Genomic DNA, 19192 nt, shown 5'->3' on the forward strand with positions numbered 1-19192 from the left:
CAAACCCAAAACAAGCCAATTCAAGAATTTAATCCATAGGAACTGGGGACTGTAAAGTATTTTTTAAAAAGCGAACTAGTCTTAAATCGTTTTGTTTTTTCAATCAAGGACTTGGTTTACTTTTGAAGAGAACCTATGTATTAGGCTTGAGGGGGCCTATATGACAACCCCAGTCTCAAGGATAAGGTCAGGGATCTTAAATAAGAATAAGGTCAAGGATTTATCAGATTACGCACATATATGCCCAATCTACTCTGAATCATAGTGACAGATCTGCTGGTAGCCTATTCTTTTGAAATTAAAGAGACTTGATATGCTACAAATAGAATATAAATTATTCGTAGTTGATTCTTTTTCGAAGCTACGGGCTATGTATCTTTGCTTGACCTGAAGTATTAGTGGCTTCCGGTAAATGAGCATCCGGTCGTAAGTAAACCGGTGTCGTCAACAAGCGAAAGTACAAGCACTGTCTCTCTGCTACAAAACTCAGCTTTATCAATTCTGCTATTGGGAGCACTGCAGAGGGTTGCAGCAGTGCAGAGTAACTTTCTTTTGTGACGAATATTATACGTCAAGATGACAGCTTTTGAAGGTGTGTCTCTTGTCTAAGAAAGACAACATCATAATTTACTTTTCTTTACAATTTAGTCTTTTGTAAGGAATTTTAGGCCACCCGGCTAATACTAACATTAGCAGTGCAGTTGTAAGTCTCTCAGCCGGGGTGAGAGGGCAAATCTTCTGGCTATTATCACATGGTTCACCGCTTGGCTTAGTTAGTGCATCGGCCCGGGCCGAATTGTGCTTATAAATATTTAAGCACGTCTTGGCTCAGACCGATCCCTCCGGGTGAGAGGGGCGAGCCTTTTCTTGGCTCTATTCTCTCCCGGTGTGCGTTCACCATGATGCCAGTGTAAACAAACATTCCAGCTCTCCTTTCCTGAACGTTCGGAGAAATAGTGCCCAGCTTTATTTTCCCGAACGTTCGGAGAAATAGAGTTCGTTCGGAGAAATAGATCTAGATCTAGAAATCTAGATCTAATAGGCTATAACTATAGGCTATTTAGTGCCCAGCTTTATTTTCCCGAACGTTCGGAGAAATAGTGCCCAGCTTTATTTTCCCGAACGTTCGGAGAAATAGTGCCGGGATGTATTTTTATTCTCACCCGGGATGAGAATCTATAGCCTCTTCCTTTCTTTTAATTGGTGCTTTTTCGGTAGTTCCCACCCCGCAATTGTTATTTGCCGGTTTTGGCCTCAAGAGTAGGGTGGTTTCAGGGTTGCCCCCCTGACCTAATAAAAATATGGTGGGGGGTTTCAGGGGGGCATGCCTCCCTGAAGTTTCCCATAATTTGATGTTTTGCAGTTGTTAGGTTTGATATCTTAGCTCGCCGCGCATCACACGTATAGATCTCGATGTAGGTCAGGCTCAAAATAAAGGGGGTGGGAACTACAGAAAAAGCACCTTTTAATTTAGTAGATAGGTATCTAAAATCTAGTTCTAGCCTAACCTAAAACAAGAAACATGTCTCTGGTTTCTAATTCTAATTCTAACTGTACTAACAGCTAACCATTCGGCCTAACAGTCAGTAGACTCTGTATTATCAACAGTGCACACTCTTGGTAAATTTTTACTTTCACTACCGCACTCAGGTGCACTGCGTTGGGCCACTGGGGCCACTAAAATTGTTGCAAATCAGTTATTTTCTCTAGATAATTTCAGTCCTAGGCTTACAATTGAACCTGTGTAAGACGAAAACCTGTCCCAACTGAATATCTCCGCTCCATCCTTGATAAACTCTTTTAGTTTGGTTCAGTCGGCTTTAAGCTTTACGCCATGCCACCAGGGGAGGAAGGGGGAGTAGGGGTGCAATTTGGGGCTTGATGTTACCCCATCCATGTAAGCCCTTAATGGTGTAGGCTAGATGCTCAGGTTGGTGTGGGTGTGAAATCTCATATCAGTGAGGGCTTGAGTGGCCCTCCAGCACAGGAGCTGTCATGGGTAGCCAGAGGTGTGAAATTAATTTGACCAATGCCTTCTGCCCTGATCATACTGACAGCCGAGAAAAGAATTCCTTGAATCATTTTTTACTTGACAATGAAGGGTGGCATTGGTTGACTGTGCTTGTTACAACGATTGGTGGGGCTAAGGATGGAACCAAAGGAGATGTTCAAATGTTTCTGTTTTTAATTGGTCAAACTGTGGTCCTATGAGAATGCAAGCACTCTTGTCAGTGGATAAATATAAGTAAGACTGAAGCATGCCATTATCAGAGAGGATAACACTTTTGAGAGGCGGAAAGTTTTGACCATTACTTCTTGATCCTTGATCCTACCGGCTGGGCCTTTGAACTCCCCGCACCATCTCCCTGTAAATTCCCCTGTCTATGACGGAAAATGTCTACTGAATTTTTTTCTGGCTCCCTTGCGATTCCGTCTTACTAAGTTCTACTGTAATTGCAGAACACTATATTATGGGGAAAAAACAGGGCGGCATGCCCCTCCCTATAACCCCAACAGTTTTTTTTACTTCAGGCTTCGGGGGGTGGGGTGGGGGGTGGGCAATCCTACTCTTATTGATTTTAGGACCACCCAGGGATCTTTAACATATACACTACTTGCACATGGGACCTCTGAGATTTTTGCCTACCCTAAGATCAGGAAAGTGGCTGAAAGACAGCAGTAAGAAGGAGCCAAGGAATAGCAGTAGAAAGGTTGCAGAAAGAGTAAAGGAGCCCAGAGGAGGGGGCTCAAGAGGATGGGGGCTGAAAGTGGAGACGAAAGCAGATGACAGAACATGGTTATAATAGATTCTAGAGCGGAAAAGGAGGTGAAAGAAGAAAGTCATTGTTTTCAAACTTGGGACCTATTGAATGAAAGATGAACACCGTAACCTCTAGAGCACGAGAGCCCCCGAGCTGAGGTGTTAAGTTTTCATATGCTGAGTGATTACAGACAACGCCTATCATAATCATTGAACAACCCTTTCACACTGTCGCCCCACCAAGCCTGGCTGGTCACTTGCTTTCCTCATTGTACCATTCTGTCTCACATCTGGTTCCTGTACATCTTTTTCTCCCTGGCAAAGCCACAATTTCAAGTTAAAAAAGGAGAGCATGTGGTGTTTTTGGGTGGATCTTTTTCTGAGACTAGCATCTATAGGAATGGTCATGCCATTAGAGGGAGTTGTTAATTTAGAACTTGTAGTTGTGAGTGATAATTATATAGAAAAAATAGCGTTTCCGCACTGCCAGCATGCTTTAAGTTAAAAGGCAGAACACGCTTTCATCCAGCCTGCTGTTGGAGTCAACTGTAGTATACCATACTAAGTATAGAACTTCAGTGGTCATGATATTAGTCATTATAAATAGGTGTAAAGTAAAGCATGGCTTGTCAACTTTTTGTAGAGTGTTACACAAAAGATGCATTGTTCAAAGTTTGCTTGGTTAATACAATGTATTTGTAGTTTTAAGGAAGGGTCAAATGCATTGGAATAAGGTGATTCATAAAGAATTGTTCTCTCAGAATTATGTGAAGGTTGTGAGGGCACATTTGCCTTTCATGTTAAAGTACCGTGTGCAGTTCTGGATTTATGCAAGTGGAAGGCTTTGCATGGTGGGTTATGAAGGATTTTTTCCTATTTATTATTATTCTTACAAAACACTCAATCTTCTCAGATAATGACAAAAAACTTGAGGAAGGTTTTATATATGGGTATTTTACTTTTATAAAAGAGGCCAGATGAAGTTTGAAGCAGAGAAAAATTGCTTTACTTAGGCCAACCGTCAAGCTTTTCCTCTGACCATGACCAAAGAATTAGTGTAATTGAATACTCAGTTCACGCCGCAAATTGGATTCACTGACTTAAGTGAGGGTCAGTCAAATTTCCTTCATGGATGGGGCAAAAGCTACTATTCTGGCACAATACGATGGATTTGACTTGCGACCTTGAAAAACAAATATACTTTATTTTTAACGTTACAGTCAAGTTCATTTTTTAAAAATTCCCAAGATCCACAATGGATTGATAGAGATGTCATTGTGAAATCGACCTTTTTATCACATTATTCAGCAGATAATTTGTCTTGTGATCCCTGCTGACAAGCATCTTCCAGAAACTAAATCTGTTTGCTCAATATGACAATACAATAAGAAGCACTGAATATACTTTTTTTGTAATGTTGGTGATGTTTTAGTTTCTTGATCTAATTCCACAGAAATGGGTGTAATGCCAGAAATTGGCAAAGCTGTTGAGGAAATGGACTGGAGGTAAGTGATTTAAATTTAAAGATAAATCTCAAAATTTGCAAAATACAGCGCACACGTTTCAGTCATAGTATGTCAATGACATAGATTTGTAGGAAGAAAGTCTGATATTGTTAATCTATATAGATGCTATAGGTTTAACTCTTTATCTCCGGCAAGCAGCTCGCAGCAGCTCGCAGTCGGAACTGCTGTGCCGGTGAGCCGCTGGCAGTGTCTCGGGCACATTCCTTTGTGACGAATTTGATGTCAAATTACTTTTCGTCAATTGCTAAAAACATGTCTCTTTTACTGGGAGATCATTCATTAGATGAAGAACTATCGCATTAGTTTCAATGTTTGAATTTAATTTCCAGTTTAGTGACATATATATGTAAATCAATTTTAGATTTTGCACCAAAATAGGGCCCGGCATAGTGGGTTTACTCCCCATGGAGATAAAAGAGTTAAGACACGATATTTTGGATCGATTTAAAAAAGAAGCATAACTTTGCTCTTATTACTGATTTTACAGTTTTGTTTTCTTTAACTGAAATTTTAAAAGACAGGCAACAACATGCATACTATGAAGTATGCAAATTTGTGTTTCTAATTTGTGGATGATGGTTTGAAATCTGCGCAATATTGCCATTGATCTGTTGATCGGACTTATGTGTTAGCTATGGTCTTAAAGAGGGTTTTTTTGTCTTCTTAATTGTGTATGCTTATAAATTTCATTCATTTTTTTTTTTTGGGGGGGGGGGGTGTCACTGCTGGACATCTCAATGCAACTCATTTCAAAACAAGTTGCCGTAATGTTTCAATCTGTCCTTTCAATCTTTCAGCTTACCCACCGATGTTCAATCAGAGGCTATTCCTATGATTTTAGGAGGTGGTGATGTATTAATGGTGAGTCCATTGGTCATAGCACAGAATTTCTGTATCAAAATTTTTCTCCTGGATTTATTTTGAATTTACGCAAGTTTTACCTTTTTTCCCTACCAGTATTGTCCATAAAACAGGGCTACTTTTTCCTTTAGATTTTTTAACACTCGTCTTCTGTCGTTATTGTCACAAGAAACCTTTGTAGCTCTCCAAACGACCCCCCGGGGCGGTGCTACTGACTGAAGTGTCTTTAGGCCATTCCCAAAGGGGGGACATTAACTTGTTCTTGTGTACAGTAGAATTGTAAATTGGCTGGTTCATCAATGTCATGCTCATAACTGTGCCTGAACTGCAACAGGGAACTGCTGCTTTTTCTTACCTAATCCTTACTATTACTATCGTCATTTTATCCTCTACTTCTTTTGTATGTTTGTCACACTTTTGTGACCCTATTTCCGGGTGACCTTGATAGTCGAAGCAGACTTTGTACTGTTGAAACTAGAGAGGTGAGCAGAGTAAGGCTGAAAATATACTGTCACGCACAACTTAAGTGCACCACGAAATGGCTGAGCAGCTAGGTCGGAAGTGGTGATCCCATAGGTCTGCACGACTCCGTCCGACTGTGTTAAAAAAAATTGTGCTGAGCAGGCGTATACAGCTCAGTGGTCGCCCCCCCCCCCCCCCTTGTTTTATCTACTCGGCGTCCCGGAACACTCCGATAGCAGAGCGAGCCTGTCCGCACACGAAAAAGAAGCGCTGCACGCACACACGTCTTTTTGGGTCCCCATGACTCCTCATGTCTAGTCGTGTCAGCGAAATCACCAATAGGAAATAAAGAGGAGGGCACGAGTTTTTTACGCGGCGCACTTCAGTTGTGCGTGGATGTATATTTTCAGCCTTAGCCTGATTCCCTGTAAAGACTTTTCTGTTGACATCCACCCCTTGGTGCTCATATGACCTTATGCAGTTGCGAGTGCCGTAAAAACTCTCTAACACTAAAAGCTCTCCAAACATCTGTATATCTTTTATGTCTACATTTTATCAAAATAAAATTTTTCAAGTGCCACAAAGTAGATGATCAAATACTTTAGAAAAATAGATGTGACTTCTGATATTTAGAGAGCGTTCAGACACATTTTTACAATTATTGGTTTACTGTGGAAATTCCATAATGATTTTTTACAGCAGATGCAAACATCAAAACGTATAGGCCTATATAATACAGCGTGGACGTAACTGTCAAAACTCTGAAACTTGCAAGCTTGTGTAAATGTTGAATTTGTAAAAGAAAGGATTTCATTGTACTTCAAGAACCTCATTGTGCCTTACAGGATCAGTTTTCACATATAGTGTAGGGTGATCAGCTCATTCTTAGCTAAATTAAGCTGAACGAATCTTTTCTGGGCAGATAGGTACCTGGTCTTCTTATAAAGAACAAATTACAAGAAAAGTCCAATACTGCAAGGAAAAGCTACTAGAATATTTTAATAAAAGACGTAAAACCGATCTTTTGGAAATATTCATGTTTAGATATGTTGAGATGGAACATTCATTGATAAAGGACATTCTCAGACCATGTATTATTGTTTATGTGAAAATTTCATCTAGTCTGTAAACATTTCCCGATTTCTTTCAGGCTGCAGAAACTGGCAGTGGTAAAACTGGGGTAAGTTACAGCAATAGTATCACTTTGCTTTATGGTTTGTTCCTTATGTAAATGTGTTTCAAGACACTTGTCCGACAAGACTCTCCAGGAAAACTCTGCTTTGTCAAACGTCTTTGATGAGTTCATGATCTGTTGTTGGATGAGTTCCTCTTCTTCCTCTTCCTCTCTCCCTTTCTCTCTCTCTCTCCCTCTCTCCCTCTCTCTCTCTCTCTCTCTCTCTCTCTCTCTCTCTCTCTCTCTCTCTCTCTCTCTCTCTCTTTCTCTCTCTCCCTCTCTCTCCCTATCCCTCTCCCCCCTTCTCTCTCTCTCTCTCTCTCTCTCTCTCTCTCTCTCTCTCTCTCTCTCTCTCTCTCTCTCTCTCTCTCTCTCTCTCTCTCTCTCTCTCTCTCTCTCTCTCCCCCCCCCCCCCTCCGAACTCCGAAATCAATATATTTGATTTTGATATCTCTGCATCAGATGAAGGATTTTTTTAACCTTTAGGACCAGGGTTCAAGTTATTTGTAATTAAATTTTTCTTTCTTTTGTTTTTTGTGGTTATTGTAAAGTTTGTACTCATAGCACTGAATAGGTTGGGAAAAGAAGACATCTGTTACAAGAGACTTTCAACAGCAGTCATTTATTGCGTAGAATAAATAGTTGTAAATTTAATGTTTAAGGAGAAATGTCACCTAGCATTTTTAATTAATTGGGATGGATAGTATTAGTTCTTATTCTCAGTTGTCATGAAGTCTTTCCTGTTAAACCCTTGTTTATTTTATATTTCTTTTTAGAAAAAAAAATATATGCATGCCTTAATGTCTCTTTGTTTGTCTTGGGCAGGCCTTCTGTTTGCCAATTTTACAAACTGTACATGAAACCCTGAAAGACATCCGAGAAGGGAAGTCATCAGCAAGGAAGTCCAAAAAGGGTGGAGGTGAGATTGTTTTCTTAGTTCACCTGAAAAAGTTTTTTTCTGTCCCAAACATGAGTATGGTTGCAGTAAAGTGCACCTCCCATTTTTATATGATATTACACATTGTTCCTTATAATTATGCTTATCTTTACCGTAGTACATAATTAATGTAGTTTCCCCGACATCCTGGGTCACCCCAGCAGGCAATAAACAAAGCTGCCTGCCTCTTAAAGGATCTAAATTATAACTGTAGGAACATAAACCGTATCTGTACGTCATGTTTTACTATCGTATCCATACAACGTGGGGAACTCTGTTCCACCACTTTCAAAGAAGAAATTTACTCGTTAATCCTATCTGTACGCTTCGCAAAGCAGTATGTCAAAATGAATTTTTGAGAAATACTGAAAGTTTCAAGGAGATCTTTGTACTAGAAGTATTTTAAAATGTGAAGAATACAACCCTGGGGTACAAAATGACCCCAGGGTGTACGGATTGGGTTAAAAAGAAATTAAAACTTACAGTTTACTTACTTCATATTTATTATCGGAAGAGAAGATTGTTATCATCAGAAGAGAATTTTATGTCTATACATATCTTTTTATTCTTTCTTGAATTTACCATGATTTAGGTAATCTAGTCTCATGGTGTTTGTAGTACAGTAATATTCGCCAATTATTGTGCAAAATGAGTGATTATTCCTGCAGCTTTTGAATGAAAGATAGCATCCTGTCTCATTTTTTTATTTTTCATTTTCACTTTTTTAAAAGGATTTGGCTTTTGTTTCCCTCTTTCATTGCAGGTGGAAGTCAGTGGAAGATGAATATGTATGATCGAGGTGACGCTATGGGTAAGTATAGTAAAGAGCATAGTAGTTTGCTGAGGTATCGTTGTGTACATATTTAGCTCCTGTATTTAGGAGATTGTCTTTTTATTGTCTTGTCTCTGGTACTGAAACTGCAGCTCTTTGTATACTGATAAAAACCAGTGTATCTATGGTTTGTAGATGTACTTAAAAAATAATTTGTTCGCTTGTGTTTGTAAAGAAATTGAAACAAAGGAAAGAGAATTGGAGTACTCCATGTCTAATTAGGTTGAGACTAGGCTATGCACCATATTTTTGAGGAATAATTTAGGCTCTTGGCTTTTGTTTCTTTTTTTTTTTTCGCCTGCTTCTTACCATATATTTATACACATTTTATATTTACAAAGAGAGAGACAGGGATGTACAGAGATTATGTAAAATGAAATTAAATATTATGAAGTCCCGGAATTGGGTACAATTAAAGCTCTTTGAATTAAGTGATTGTACCCTTAATTTTCCAGCCATTGATCCAGATGGACTTCTTTGTCAAGCAAGAGATGCGCAGGGCTGGCATGGGACAAGGGCCAGTAAAGCTGTTTGTGGAAAAGGTGTGTTTAAAAAAAAAATGTTTTATTATCAAAAGGCCTTCTAGAATATGTTTTAGATAAGAGGTTTTATAACGTCGCTGTTGCAAGAAAATTTACGTGACCCTCTTTGCCCTTGCTATATATCATCATCATCAAGTGTCTTGTCTGGAGCTAACATTTGCAGTTTTGGTTCTCCATCCCTCTTTCATTTTAACACATTACGCCATAACTCGCCCGGGACCGCCTGGAAATTCCCTTACGCGCTCCACCCTGACTCGCCCGGAACCGCCCGCGCCGACCTAGTGTCTTTAGAAACGAAGTCTCACCATGACGAGACTCTGGGGCCGAGTTTTTGATTTGCATAGTTATTGCAAAAAGTTTCTTCATTCCTTTGATACCGAAACGAAACTTTTCGGGTCAGTAGTTTTAGTATAAGAGGCGATGGAAGTGCGATCGCGTTCCTGACACTTCGATGGTGTCTGGACTTGTTGAAAAGCGACACAATTGAGTTCGAAAAAGGAAATAATGGTGGATTTGAGCAAAAATAGGCATATGACAAATCAGATGACTCAGATTTTGATGAAAACGTAGCAAGAGTTTGGGGCGATTCAGATTGATGAGACGTAGCAAATCTAGAATTTAGATCTAGGGCCTGACCGCTAGGCTGAGAGTGAGAGTGACGGGTCGGACACCCCGATTGAACTAAAGTTAGAACATTTCCAACAGTTTGTGCATACGTAAAGTGAAACTAAACATTCATTTTTCGTTATAACTTTTATTTTTTCAGGATTTTTGAAATTGGTTTAGTATTTTTTTAAATGTGTTTTTTAAAGGCTTGTATTCACAGGGGGTGGGTTCCTTCCCCTTGCTTAAGATCTTACAATGAACTTCCCGTCCAGACCCTTACGGTGTAATGTGTTAAGACTGTCATGAATGCATAATTGTTGTTTACTGTACTGTTCTTTGAGCGGTTGTCCAGGCTGTTTATGAATCTGTGGCAGGTTAAGATATTGGAATTACTGATTATTTTTCTTGCAACAGCAATGATAAGCCTGATTTATTGAAGATATATTTTGAAGGACCCGAAATAAATTGATCTGCTTCTTCAGAGGACATGAAACAGCACTGAATAAATAAATGATATATCATTTGTTCCAAACATCTCAAAGATCAGAGGATGAAGCCTTGCTCTCTTCAATGGCTTGATTCTACGTTTGAAACAATTTTTTGTCAAAGTTGTGTGGTGCTTAACTGGCTTTGCTGGTTTAGTCTGGGTTGTTTGTTTGTTTTTTTGCCCCTTCAAGTCATTTGCCTAATGTCATTACATCGTCTTCATTCACAGGAAAGTACTATTTTGAAGCCATTGTCACTGATGAGGGTCTTTGCAGGGTGGGGTGGTCGACCGCCAAGGCCAAACTGGATCTAGGGACAGACAAGTTTAGTTTTGGCTTTGGTGGGACAGGGAAGAAGTCCTGGGACAAGCAGTTTGACTCCTATGGAGAGGTGAGTGTACTGGGAGGATCAAGTTCTGGTGGCATATTATCTTTGACATCACTTCTTTTTACACTTCAAAATTGAGAAATTATGACTATTATGATCTTTCTTAAAAAGGTGAACTGTTACTGAGCTTGATATTTATTGTTGAAAATTGTATATTTGTGTCATCCGTGTAAGCAGAGTATTTTGTTGTTGAGTAGGGCTGGGCTGACAGTGATGATAAAAAGAATTTTTGAGAAAAAAGCATCTTTATGTGCCCTTCTCTCTCTATATTTGAATGAAACAATCATATCATAACAAAGAGCAAATTGATTTTAAAATGGAGAATCTCCCGGACAAAGCTCATGTTTTTATGTTGATAATTATGACACATTGTCGCTAGTTTCAGCTAAATTTGCAGGAACGTTTTCATTCTTTATTGTCTTTCTCCAGTGGTTGCTTTTCTAAAATTTGGATTTCAATTTGAAGATTCACATGTCACTTTAAGCAGTCTATTAATTGGTCGGACTAGTACTGTAGAGATTTGCATCTCAGTACCATGAGACAATTTGTATGAAAGCTAATTAGAACTTAACTTTGATGTTCCTTCCATTAATATACAGTAGTCTCCGGCTAAACGCACGCCATACAAAAGCACGCTCTGCTCAAACACACGCTTTCGTTGTCTGGCGGGTTTTTTACCATATAATTTAGACGTGCAAACGCACGCTCACTCCCTCTAAATGCACACTCCGATCTGTGAAACACGCCGACAGGTAAAGCTTGACTAACACTAAGGGAAATTTTCTCTACGACAAGCCGAGAAAACCGGATATTTGGTGAGACTGCCCCTTACGCGGAACAAAGACAGTGATGGACAGCGTTTTCACACCCAACTTTCCACTGACACATTGGTTTAGGACTGGTCGGTGAAATCCTAGGGGGGTTTGGGGACTGAAACGTTATTTGATTGGTCACTGGAAATGCATCTCTTTGAGAGAAGGTTTCTGACTGGTGTTTGAGTGACTGCATGTTAGCTAATATGATTCGCAACACACATGAATGCTCATTCATGAATTTACGGTTGGGGTGGTCGCTTGGAAAGCCACGTGGCTGGGCCGTCGTCTCTATGACTATCAGTACTAGGTCTATCACCAACAATTTCTTTTCAGGCTATTGGTTCCCGACATTTTATGGTTCATTCACTACATCAAGTCTGTCTTTCTGCCCCCCCCCCCACACACACACCTATTCAACGCCTTTGCAGTCTTAACTGCAGTCGAGGAATCTTTTACAAAACAGTCACGTGTCGCCACATTATCAGCCAAAGTCACCCCCACCCCAAAGGGAGGTAACTAGTATATCAAGGCAATGAGATGACTGCGTCCCTTCCTCCCTTTGCTAAGGTTCATGTAAATGCACGCTTCGTATAAACACACGCTAAGCAGCCCTCCCGAGCACCGTCCGTTTAGGCGGAGACTACTGTAATGCTTTCATGAAGTAGAGGTGGCGAATTTCCGAATAAATCTCGAAATCCAGATTCATGAAATTGTCCTGATCTTGCCCAATTCCAGGCCAAGTGCTGAAAGGTTACAGCGTTTTGTATAAAAAACTGTCTTGACACAGATGTATTATACAAAATTATCTGCACATTTTAGTTCTCATAAGTGCATTTCCACAGTGTCCGAAAAGCCAGGAATTTTTTCATAGTCAGTAAGCACTTCTGATAAACTTACTTTTCTCCTTCTCTACAGGCGTTTGGTATGAATGATGTGATCGGCTGTTATTTGGACCTTGACAAAAGAGAGATCAGATGGTCAAAGAATGGTGAGATAATGTTGCCTTGTGTCTAGCTAAGACTGCAAACGACATTCTAATAGACACCTTAAAAATAAAAGTTTCTGTTCTGACACTGACTTTTGTATGGTTATTAAAACAGAAGATAATTCTAGTTGAGGGGATGGGGAATCTCAATGTGATTACTTACGGCTTTTGTAGCATTTCATTTTGACTTAATTTTAATATTAGTTAAGGCCTACTTTTTTTTTTTTTTTTTTTTGGGGGGGGGGGGGGGGGGGGGAGGCAACACTTTTGATTTTCTGTAATAAAACACAGATGTCATTCAGTTGTCAGATTGCTTTTAACTTTATTAATTACAGTTGTGCTCTTAGAAGGTCCTAGTCATGTAGTACCTCATCTCGAGAACTCGGTTTTCAGGTGACAAAATGTTGACCAAAGTGTGATGGTATGCCACAAAACCAAATGTGTGAGGGCACTTTCTACATTCTCTTTCCTTTTGACCTCTTCGCTGCCGCACCTGTAGAATTTACTGGCCTGCACCGTTTAGCGCTGTGCCTATTGCCCAAACAATTTACGGGACTGTAACAGGTTGTTTTGATATCAATTATAAGTCATGTCACTTTTTTACCTGCAGACACTCACACAACATGTATTCCCCTTTTTTTGGTCTCAGTTTATCATTACTCGAATGTGTGTTGTGTTATGTTGTTTGGTGGTGTTGTTTTTGGCATCATGTTACTAACCCCCAACTTTTCTCCATCCATCTCTCAATGAAATCCCCCTAGAATTATATCAATAGAAATATGGTTCAATGTAGAATGTACATGTAGAAATTCGTGAGGAAATATTGATAAATAAAAAAGTTATGGGAGGTAGAGTGGGGTCATCCCTGAGCAGCCTGCGGCATTGAAGGGGTTAGCAGTAATGCACAAAAAATGTATTTTTGTGTTTGCGAGTTACGTTTTTCATGGAAAAAGGAGAGACAAATAATAAATCCTAATTCGGACGACAGATCTTAGTACGCCTATCTTATGTATAATTTACTGTTAAGTATTTGTTTTGTCTTTGTGTGGCGTCTTTCAGGAATTGACTTGGGCAAAGCGTATGATATTCCTGGACATCTGTCTAATGAGCCATTCTACCCTGCTGTTGTACTGAAGGTATGTGTTCGTTACACTTTCTTGCTGTGTCAGCACTGAGGCTTTAGGAGAGTTTGTCAGTTTGACTCTTTATCTCAGGCAAGCCGCTCCAAGCTGCGGTCGGAACCCCTCTACCAGTGAGCCGCTGACAGTAGCTTGGACACATTCCTTTACGACGACTTCGACATCAACTTACTTGCCGAAAACAGGTCTCTTATACCGGAAGTTCATTCATTAGATGAAGAACTATCAAAATAGGTTTGCTAGTTTCGATTTAATGACCTATTTAATGAGGTTTTTGTTATTTTTAGATTTAGCACCAAAAAACGGCCCCAGCATAGTGGGTTTACCCCTCTTGGAGATAAAGAGTTTTAAAAAAATTTCTGTCTTGATCACCGTTAAGATGACATCTTTGACATGACATCAGTGACTGACGAGACGACATGCAGTGTTTTCATTGGTCTAAATAAATGGCATTTTTTGTTTGTTTAAAGTAAACCTGACGTTAGCCATATATCTCGAGGAACAGATTAGAACTGCAGATAAATTGAAAAAGTAGAAGAAACCAGATCAATGACATCAACAGGCTTGTGTGTACTTAAGGCATTTATCACACACCCTGTTTCTGCGACTTCTATAAGGTGTGACAGCTAGAATTGTGACAGTATAAATATTTTTCTTCTTCCTTTGTGTCTTATGTAACAAGGTGGATTGAGAATCAGTCAGTTTCTGTCCCCTAAAACACCCCTTTGGTAAAGAGATAAAGGATTTTTTTATCTCATTGAATCTTACGACACTCCTTATGTTAGAGGAGCAGTGTTAATTCAGTACATTGTTTATATCAGCATTAGCAACTGCTTGATAAAATGATGAATATGCATGAGGGCATACTGTAAGTTGACATCGTCCTTTGTCCACATTGTTATGTCTTGATTGCCAGCCTGTCTTTTTTACTTTCAGAATGCAGAGATGCGGTTCAGTTTTGGGAAAACAGAATTCAAATTTCCGCCACAGGTACGCCATAGTACTTCAAACTTGCTGGCAGTCCTTATCTTTTTGTTTCTCTTGTGAATGATAATGGGTTGTTTTAGATAGGGGAAAAAAAGCAGGCATTTCAGGGTACCATTAATTTCTTCCCTTTATGCATTCTTGATCGGTGCCTGTAATTATCTACACAAAAACACCATGTTTGCTTTAACGAACGCTTGGATTCAACAAAATTGAAGGTCAGGCCTGACGACTTCTTGAATTGAGTTCCACCGTATCGTCTTTTATGCACATCCTTGGTACGAAAAACAACAACAATAAGACACTTTTTCTTTGAGTGTGTTTTGTTTTTCCATGCAGTGAATTAATACTTTTTGATTTGTTGATAAAGTTGTGCGAATAACAATATTTTTCCCTTGACTTGTGGCACAACGGCTAGTTTTGAGTACTTAATGAAAGGTCATTGTATATATTTTTTATAATGATCTTTACTTTTACAAAATCGAGTAACTTTAATTAAATCGTATTTTAAAGAGTTCTTTTTTGTTAATATAATGTTGCGTTTTCTTTTCTCAACTTGATCAGAGTTTGTATTTCTTATGCTTGAGTAAAGGGAAGGAGAGACATCTTTATAATTTGATATTTTGTTTTTTACTGCAGTCTGCTAGAATCATATTATTTATTTATCGTTTGTTTTCATTTTTCCTTATTTGGATGTCAGTGGGTAGCTTGTGTGCTATCTTTTTTTTTTTTTTTTTAGGCATACCTATACTGAATCCACTACAGCAGAGAGTAACACAGAAAAATAAGAGCTCAAGAGGGTTGAAAGCTCAAAATTCAGTTGAGACCTTCACACGTTCATTTTCTTTTTGCTTGACAGGGTGGCTATATAGCTGTGTGTCAAGCCAGTGGAGATTGCTGCCTTGATTCCAAAATTGTTGGTGAGTGCCTCGTGATGGTATCTGGGCATTCTTGTTTGTATTGAAATTCTTGTGAGAAATGTAAATGTCCTCAAGAAAGTGGTTTGAGTGTGGCCTTACTACTTCTCCACTTGACAATATTTCTATAATAATGACGGAATATAAATAATTTTTGACAGAATTGACATTTGGTGGGTTGGTCAGTCACAGCAATCAGCAGTTTTTCTTCATGGCTTGATATGCTTGTTGAATAGAAGGCAAAAAAATTCAGTATACAAGTTGCTGAATGCAAGAACTAAGTTTGAAGAAAAAGACTTGCACAGTTAAAGTTTAGTACTTTTCATTTGTGGGAGATTGTTAAAAAGAGAAAATGGCTTGAATTTTTCTTAGATGCAGACACCAAATATGGAGTTGTTTTGCTTCTATAGGAGTAGTTCTTTTTGAAGAATTTTCTATGGTACGTAAAACTCTGTGTGATTTCTTGCAGAATTGCCTGCTCTAATGATTGTACTGTTATTGGGCCAGTTTTGACTTGCATTTGCACTTTTTCCTTTGTTAGAAAATCAGAGTGAAATCCATTGTTTTTCATTTTCATCTTTTCATTGGACACATAGGTCAAAGTACGGCCAATGCTGCTCCAGCTCCCAATGCACCGCAGGCAATTATCATCGAGCCCTCTCGTGAGCTGGCAGAACAGACGCTGACTCAGATTCAGAAGTTCAAGAAGCATCTGGACAACCCGGATGTCCGCGAGCTACTGATCATCGGCGGAGTGAATGTCAAGGAGCAGACAGATGTGCTGGCCCGTGGGGTGGACATAGTCGTCGGCACGCCAGGTCGTTTGGAGGATCTCATCTCTACCGGCAAGCTGGCCCTGCACCAGGTAGGTGCACAAACTTATTGTCAATTCTTGACAAAGTTTGTGAATTGTGATTGCCTTGGATTACTCACACTGGTGTCTGTGGTGTAATAGTTAGGGGTTTTTTTTTCCGTTGCATGCAGATGACATGAGTTTAACCCTATCCGTACATTGTGTTATACTATTGTATCTATACGACATGGGGACCACTTTCCAAAGAGGAAATTTACTCGTTAATCTGATCCGTACGTACGCTTTGCATAGCAGTCTGTCAAAATGATTTTTTGAGAAATACTGAAAGCTTCAAAGAGATCTTCGTACTAGGAGTATTCTAAAATGTGAAGAATACATCCTCAGGGGTACAAAATGACCCCTGGACGTACGGATAGGATTAATTCTGAATAGAGGTTGGGACTTATTGTAATAGAGTCCATCTACTGAGATAATGTAACTAATCAGATGAGGTTGGCCGTGACACACAGGGTCAGAGCAGCCCACCTCCTAAATATTTGAAATATATCTATTGTGTTGTAAAACATTCTTACAGGCAACTCACAATCAATTGAATGGTTCCAGCATTTTTCTACTTTTGTGCTGTCACAGTTGGTCTTCTTGCTTTAGGAAAGTTACATCTATCTTGAATAGAAGCCACCTTGTGTCAAAAGTAAAATTAGTGAGAAAATGGCCTCTAAAGTTTGGTTACTTCCAAAGCTTGAATGTTCTTGGAAATTGCAAATTTACCATTTTTTGGACCTTTGAGTTTGGTTAACATTTTTCAGTAAAAAACCGCACAGTAATGTATTTTTAAATAGGCATAATAGGTGTTGAACCAAGTGACAAAAATAATAAAGCTACTCAAATGGCAGAAAAATGCCTCTCACATATATATATATATATATATATGCAAAATATTGCAATTTTGCTTTGTATTTTCATAAAGTTGTCTGTTAGACTGATTCATATTTGATATAAAAGCAGAGTATTAATGAACTTCACATATACATCTCTCCAAACTACACCTATGGTGTAGTGTTTAGGCGCTTCATTGTTGCATACAGAAGACCCTGTTTGATTCCTGTGATGAGAGAAGTTTTCCTGAGTATATCAACCTTTTTGTTTGGACATTGTATCCCTCTCAGTCGTTTCTTTAGTCCTGACAGGCAGAGTCAAGGTCTGCCTCCTAAATTATCTAGATTGTGTTGATGTTGGGGAGCGTTAAAACACCTACATTTCATTTTTCATCTTTATCTGACAGGTGCGATTCTTTGTGCTGGACGAGTGCGACGGTCTCCTCTCCGCTGGCTACGGGGACCTCATCAACCGCCTGCACCAGCAGATTCCCAAAGTCACCAATGACGGCAAGCGTCTACAGATGATCGTCTGCTCGGCCACGCTGCACTCTTTCGATGTGAAGAAGATGGCGGAGAGGCTGATGTACTTCCCCACCTGGATTGACCTGAAGGGCCAGGATGCCGTGCCGGAGACGGTCCACCATTGTGTGTGCACGGTGGACCCGGCGGTGGACACTCAGTGGAAGCAGCTCCGACGTCAGATCAAGACGGACGCGGTCCACGAGAAGGACCGGATTAACCCCGAGTCACACTCCGCAGAGACATATTCTGAAGCTGTCAAGCTACTCAAAGGAGAGTACGTCATTAATGCTATTGATGAGCACAAGATGGACGTTGCGCTTATCTTCTGTCGAACAAAGCTGGACTGCGATAATCTGGAGAAATATTTGCAGCAGCGTGGTGGAGGAAAATACTCATGTGTGTGTCTTCATGGTGACAGAAAGCCACACGAACGCAAGGGCAATCTCGAGAAGTTCAAGCGGAAAGAAGTGAGGTTCATGATCTGCACTGACGTCGCGGCCAGGGGTATCGACATCAACGGCCTTCCGTTTGTCATCAACGTGACGCTACCAGACGAGAAGCAAAACTACATCCACCGCATTGGTCGTGTGGGTCGGGCGGAGAGAATGGGGCTTGCCATCAGCCTGGTGGCCTCGTGCAAAGAGAAGGTCTGGTACCACTCCAACTGCAGCAACCGCGGCCGGGGCTGCTACAACACCAACCTGACGGACCACGGCGGCTGCTGCATCTGGTACGACGAGCCCAAACTGCTGAGCGACGTGGAGGAGCACCTGGACGTGACCATCGACCGCATCCAGCCGGACATGAAGGTGCCGATCAACGAGTTTGATGGAAAAGTCACTTACGGCAAGAAGAGGACCGGAGGGGGCAGTGCGTACAAAGGCCATGTGGAGTTTCTGGCCCCCACAGTGTCAGAACTGGCACAGCTTGAAAAGAAAGCTCAGACGACCTTCATTGACCTCAAGTTCAAGAAAAAGCTGGCCAATAGACAGTAGGTCGTTGGCGAGTGTTTTTTTGACAGTTTATGTTTGTGAGAGACTGGGAAAGTGTGATACCTTTTGGTTGTTGCTGTTTACTTAACTTTGTGTTGTAGCCTATCCATTTTTTTTTTAGAAAAACAAAATACTGTCGAAACTGTCCATGACAGCTACCCTTTGTCAGGGAGAAAAGTGGTTGTTGTAAACAGGTGGTCGTCTGGGATAACATAATTATGATGTACAAAAAAATGGAAGGGGGATGTGGGAAGTAGTTGTTGTGTACAGTTGACTGTCTTAGACTGGTGGCCATAAATCCCCGTCGTTTTATGCAAGAAAAATTCTGAAATTGTGCAAACTGAGCCCAAAAATGTGAAATTATACGATTCTGTTAATTTTAACAAAGAATGATAAAGGAAAATAATCAGAAATAATGCAAAAAATGATCAAATTTTGCTAAATTATACGGGGTGCATAAAACCGCAGGGACAGCCATTAGAGCAGGCTCGACTGTATATACAGGGTGTCTCCCGCTAGACGCACCATGGGGAAAATACATAATCTGTGCACTTTGGTGCCATTGTATAGGT

General features: G+C 40.0%; 1 protein-coding gene across 1 annotated transcript; it reads left to right on the plus strand.

Annotated features, from left to right (window-relative positions):
• The first annotated feature begins 390 nt into the window (after nucleotides 1-390).
• On the plus strand, nucleotides 391-18973 carry LOC101857175 (ATP-dependent RNA helicase DDX1). The gene is made up of 14 exons (XM_005093515.3): nucleotides 391-592; nucleotides 4215-4266; nucleotides 5085-5148; nucleotides 6761-6790; nucleotides 7610-7703; nucleotides 8485-8532; nucleotides 9009-9095; nucleotides 10417-10577; nucleotides 12305-12377; nucleotides 13434-13510; nucleotides 14450-14503; nucleotides 15357-15417; nucleotides 16011-16279; nucleotides 17511-18973. Exons 1-14 carry the CDS (start codon nucleotides 577-579, stop codon nucleotides 18621-18623), a joined length of 2199 nt encoding a protein of 732 aa, XP_005093572.1. The 5' UTR covers nucleotides 391-576; the 3' UTR covers nucleotides 18624-18973.
• Nucleotides 18974-19192: the final 219 nt, after the last annotated feature.

The sequence above is a fragment of the Aplysia californica genome, unplaced genomic scaffold, assembly GCF_000002075.1.
Source record: "Aplysia californica isolate F4 #8 unplaced genomic scaffold, AplCal3.0 scaffold00065, whole genome shotgun sequence".
Taxonomy (NCBI): domain Eukaryota; kingdom Metazoa; phylum Mollusca; class Gastropoda; order Aplysiida; family Aplysiidae; genus Aplysia; species Aplysia californica.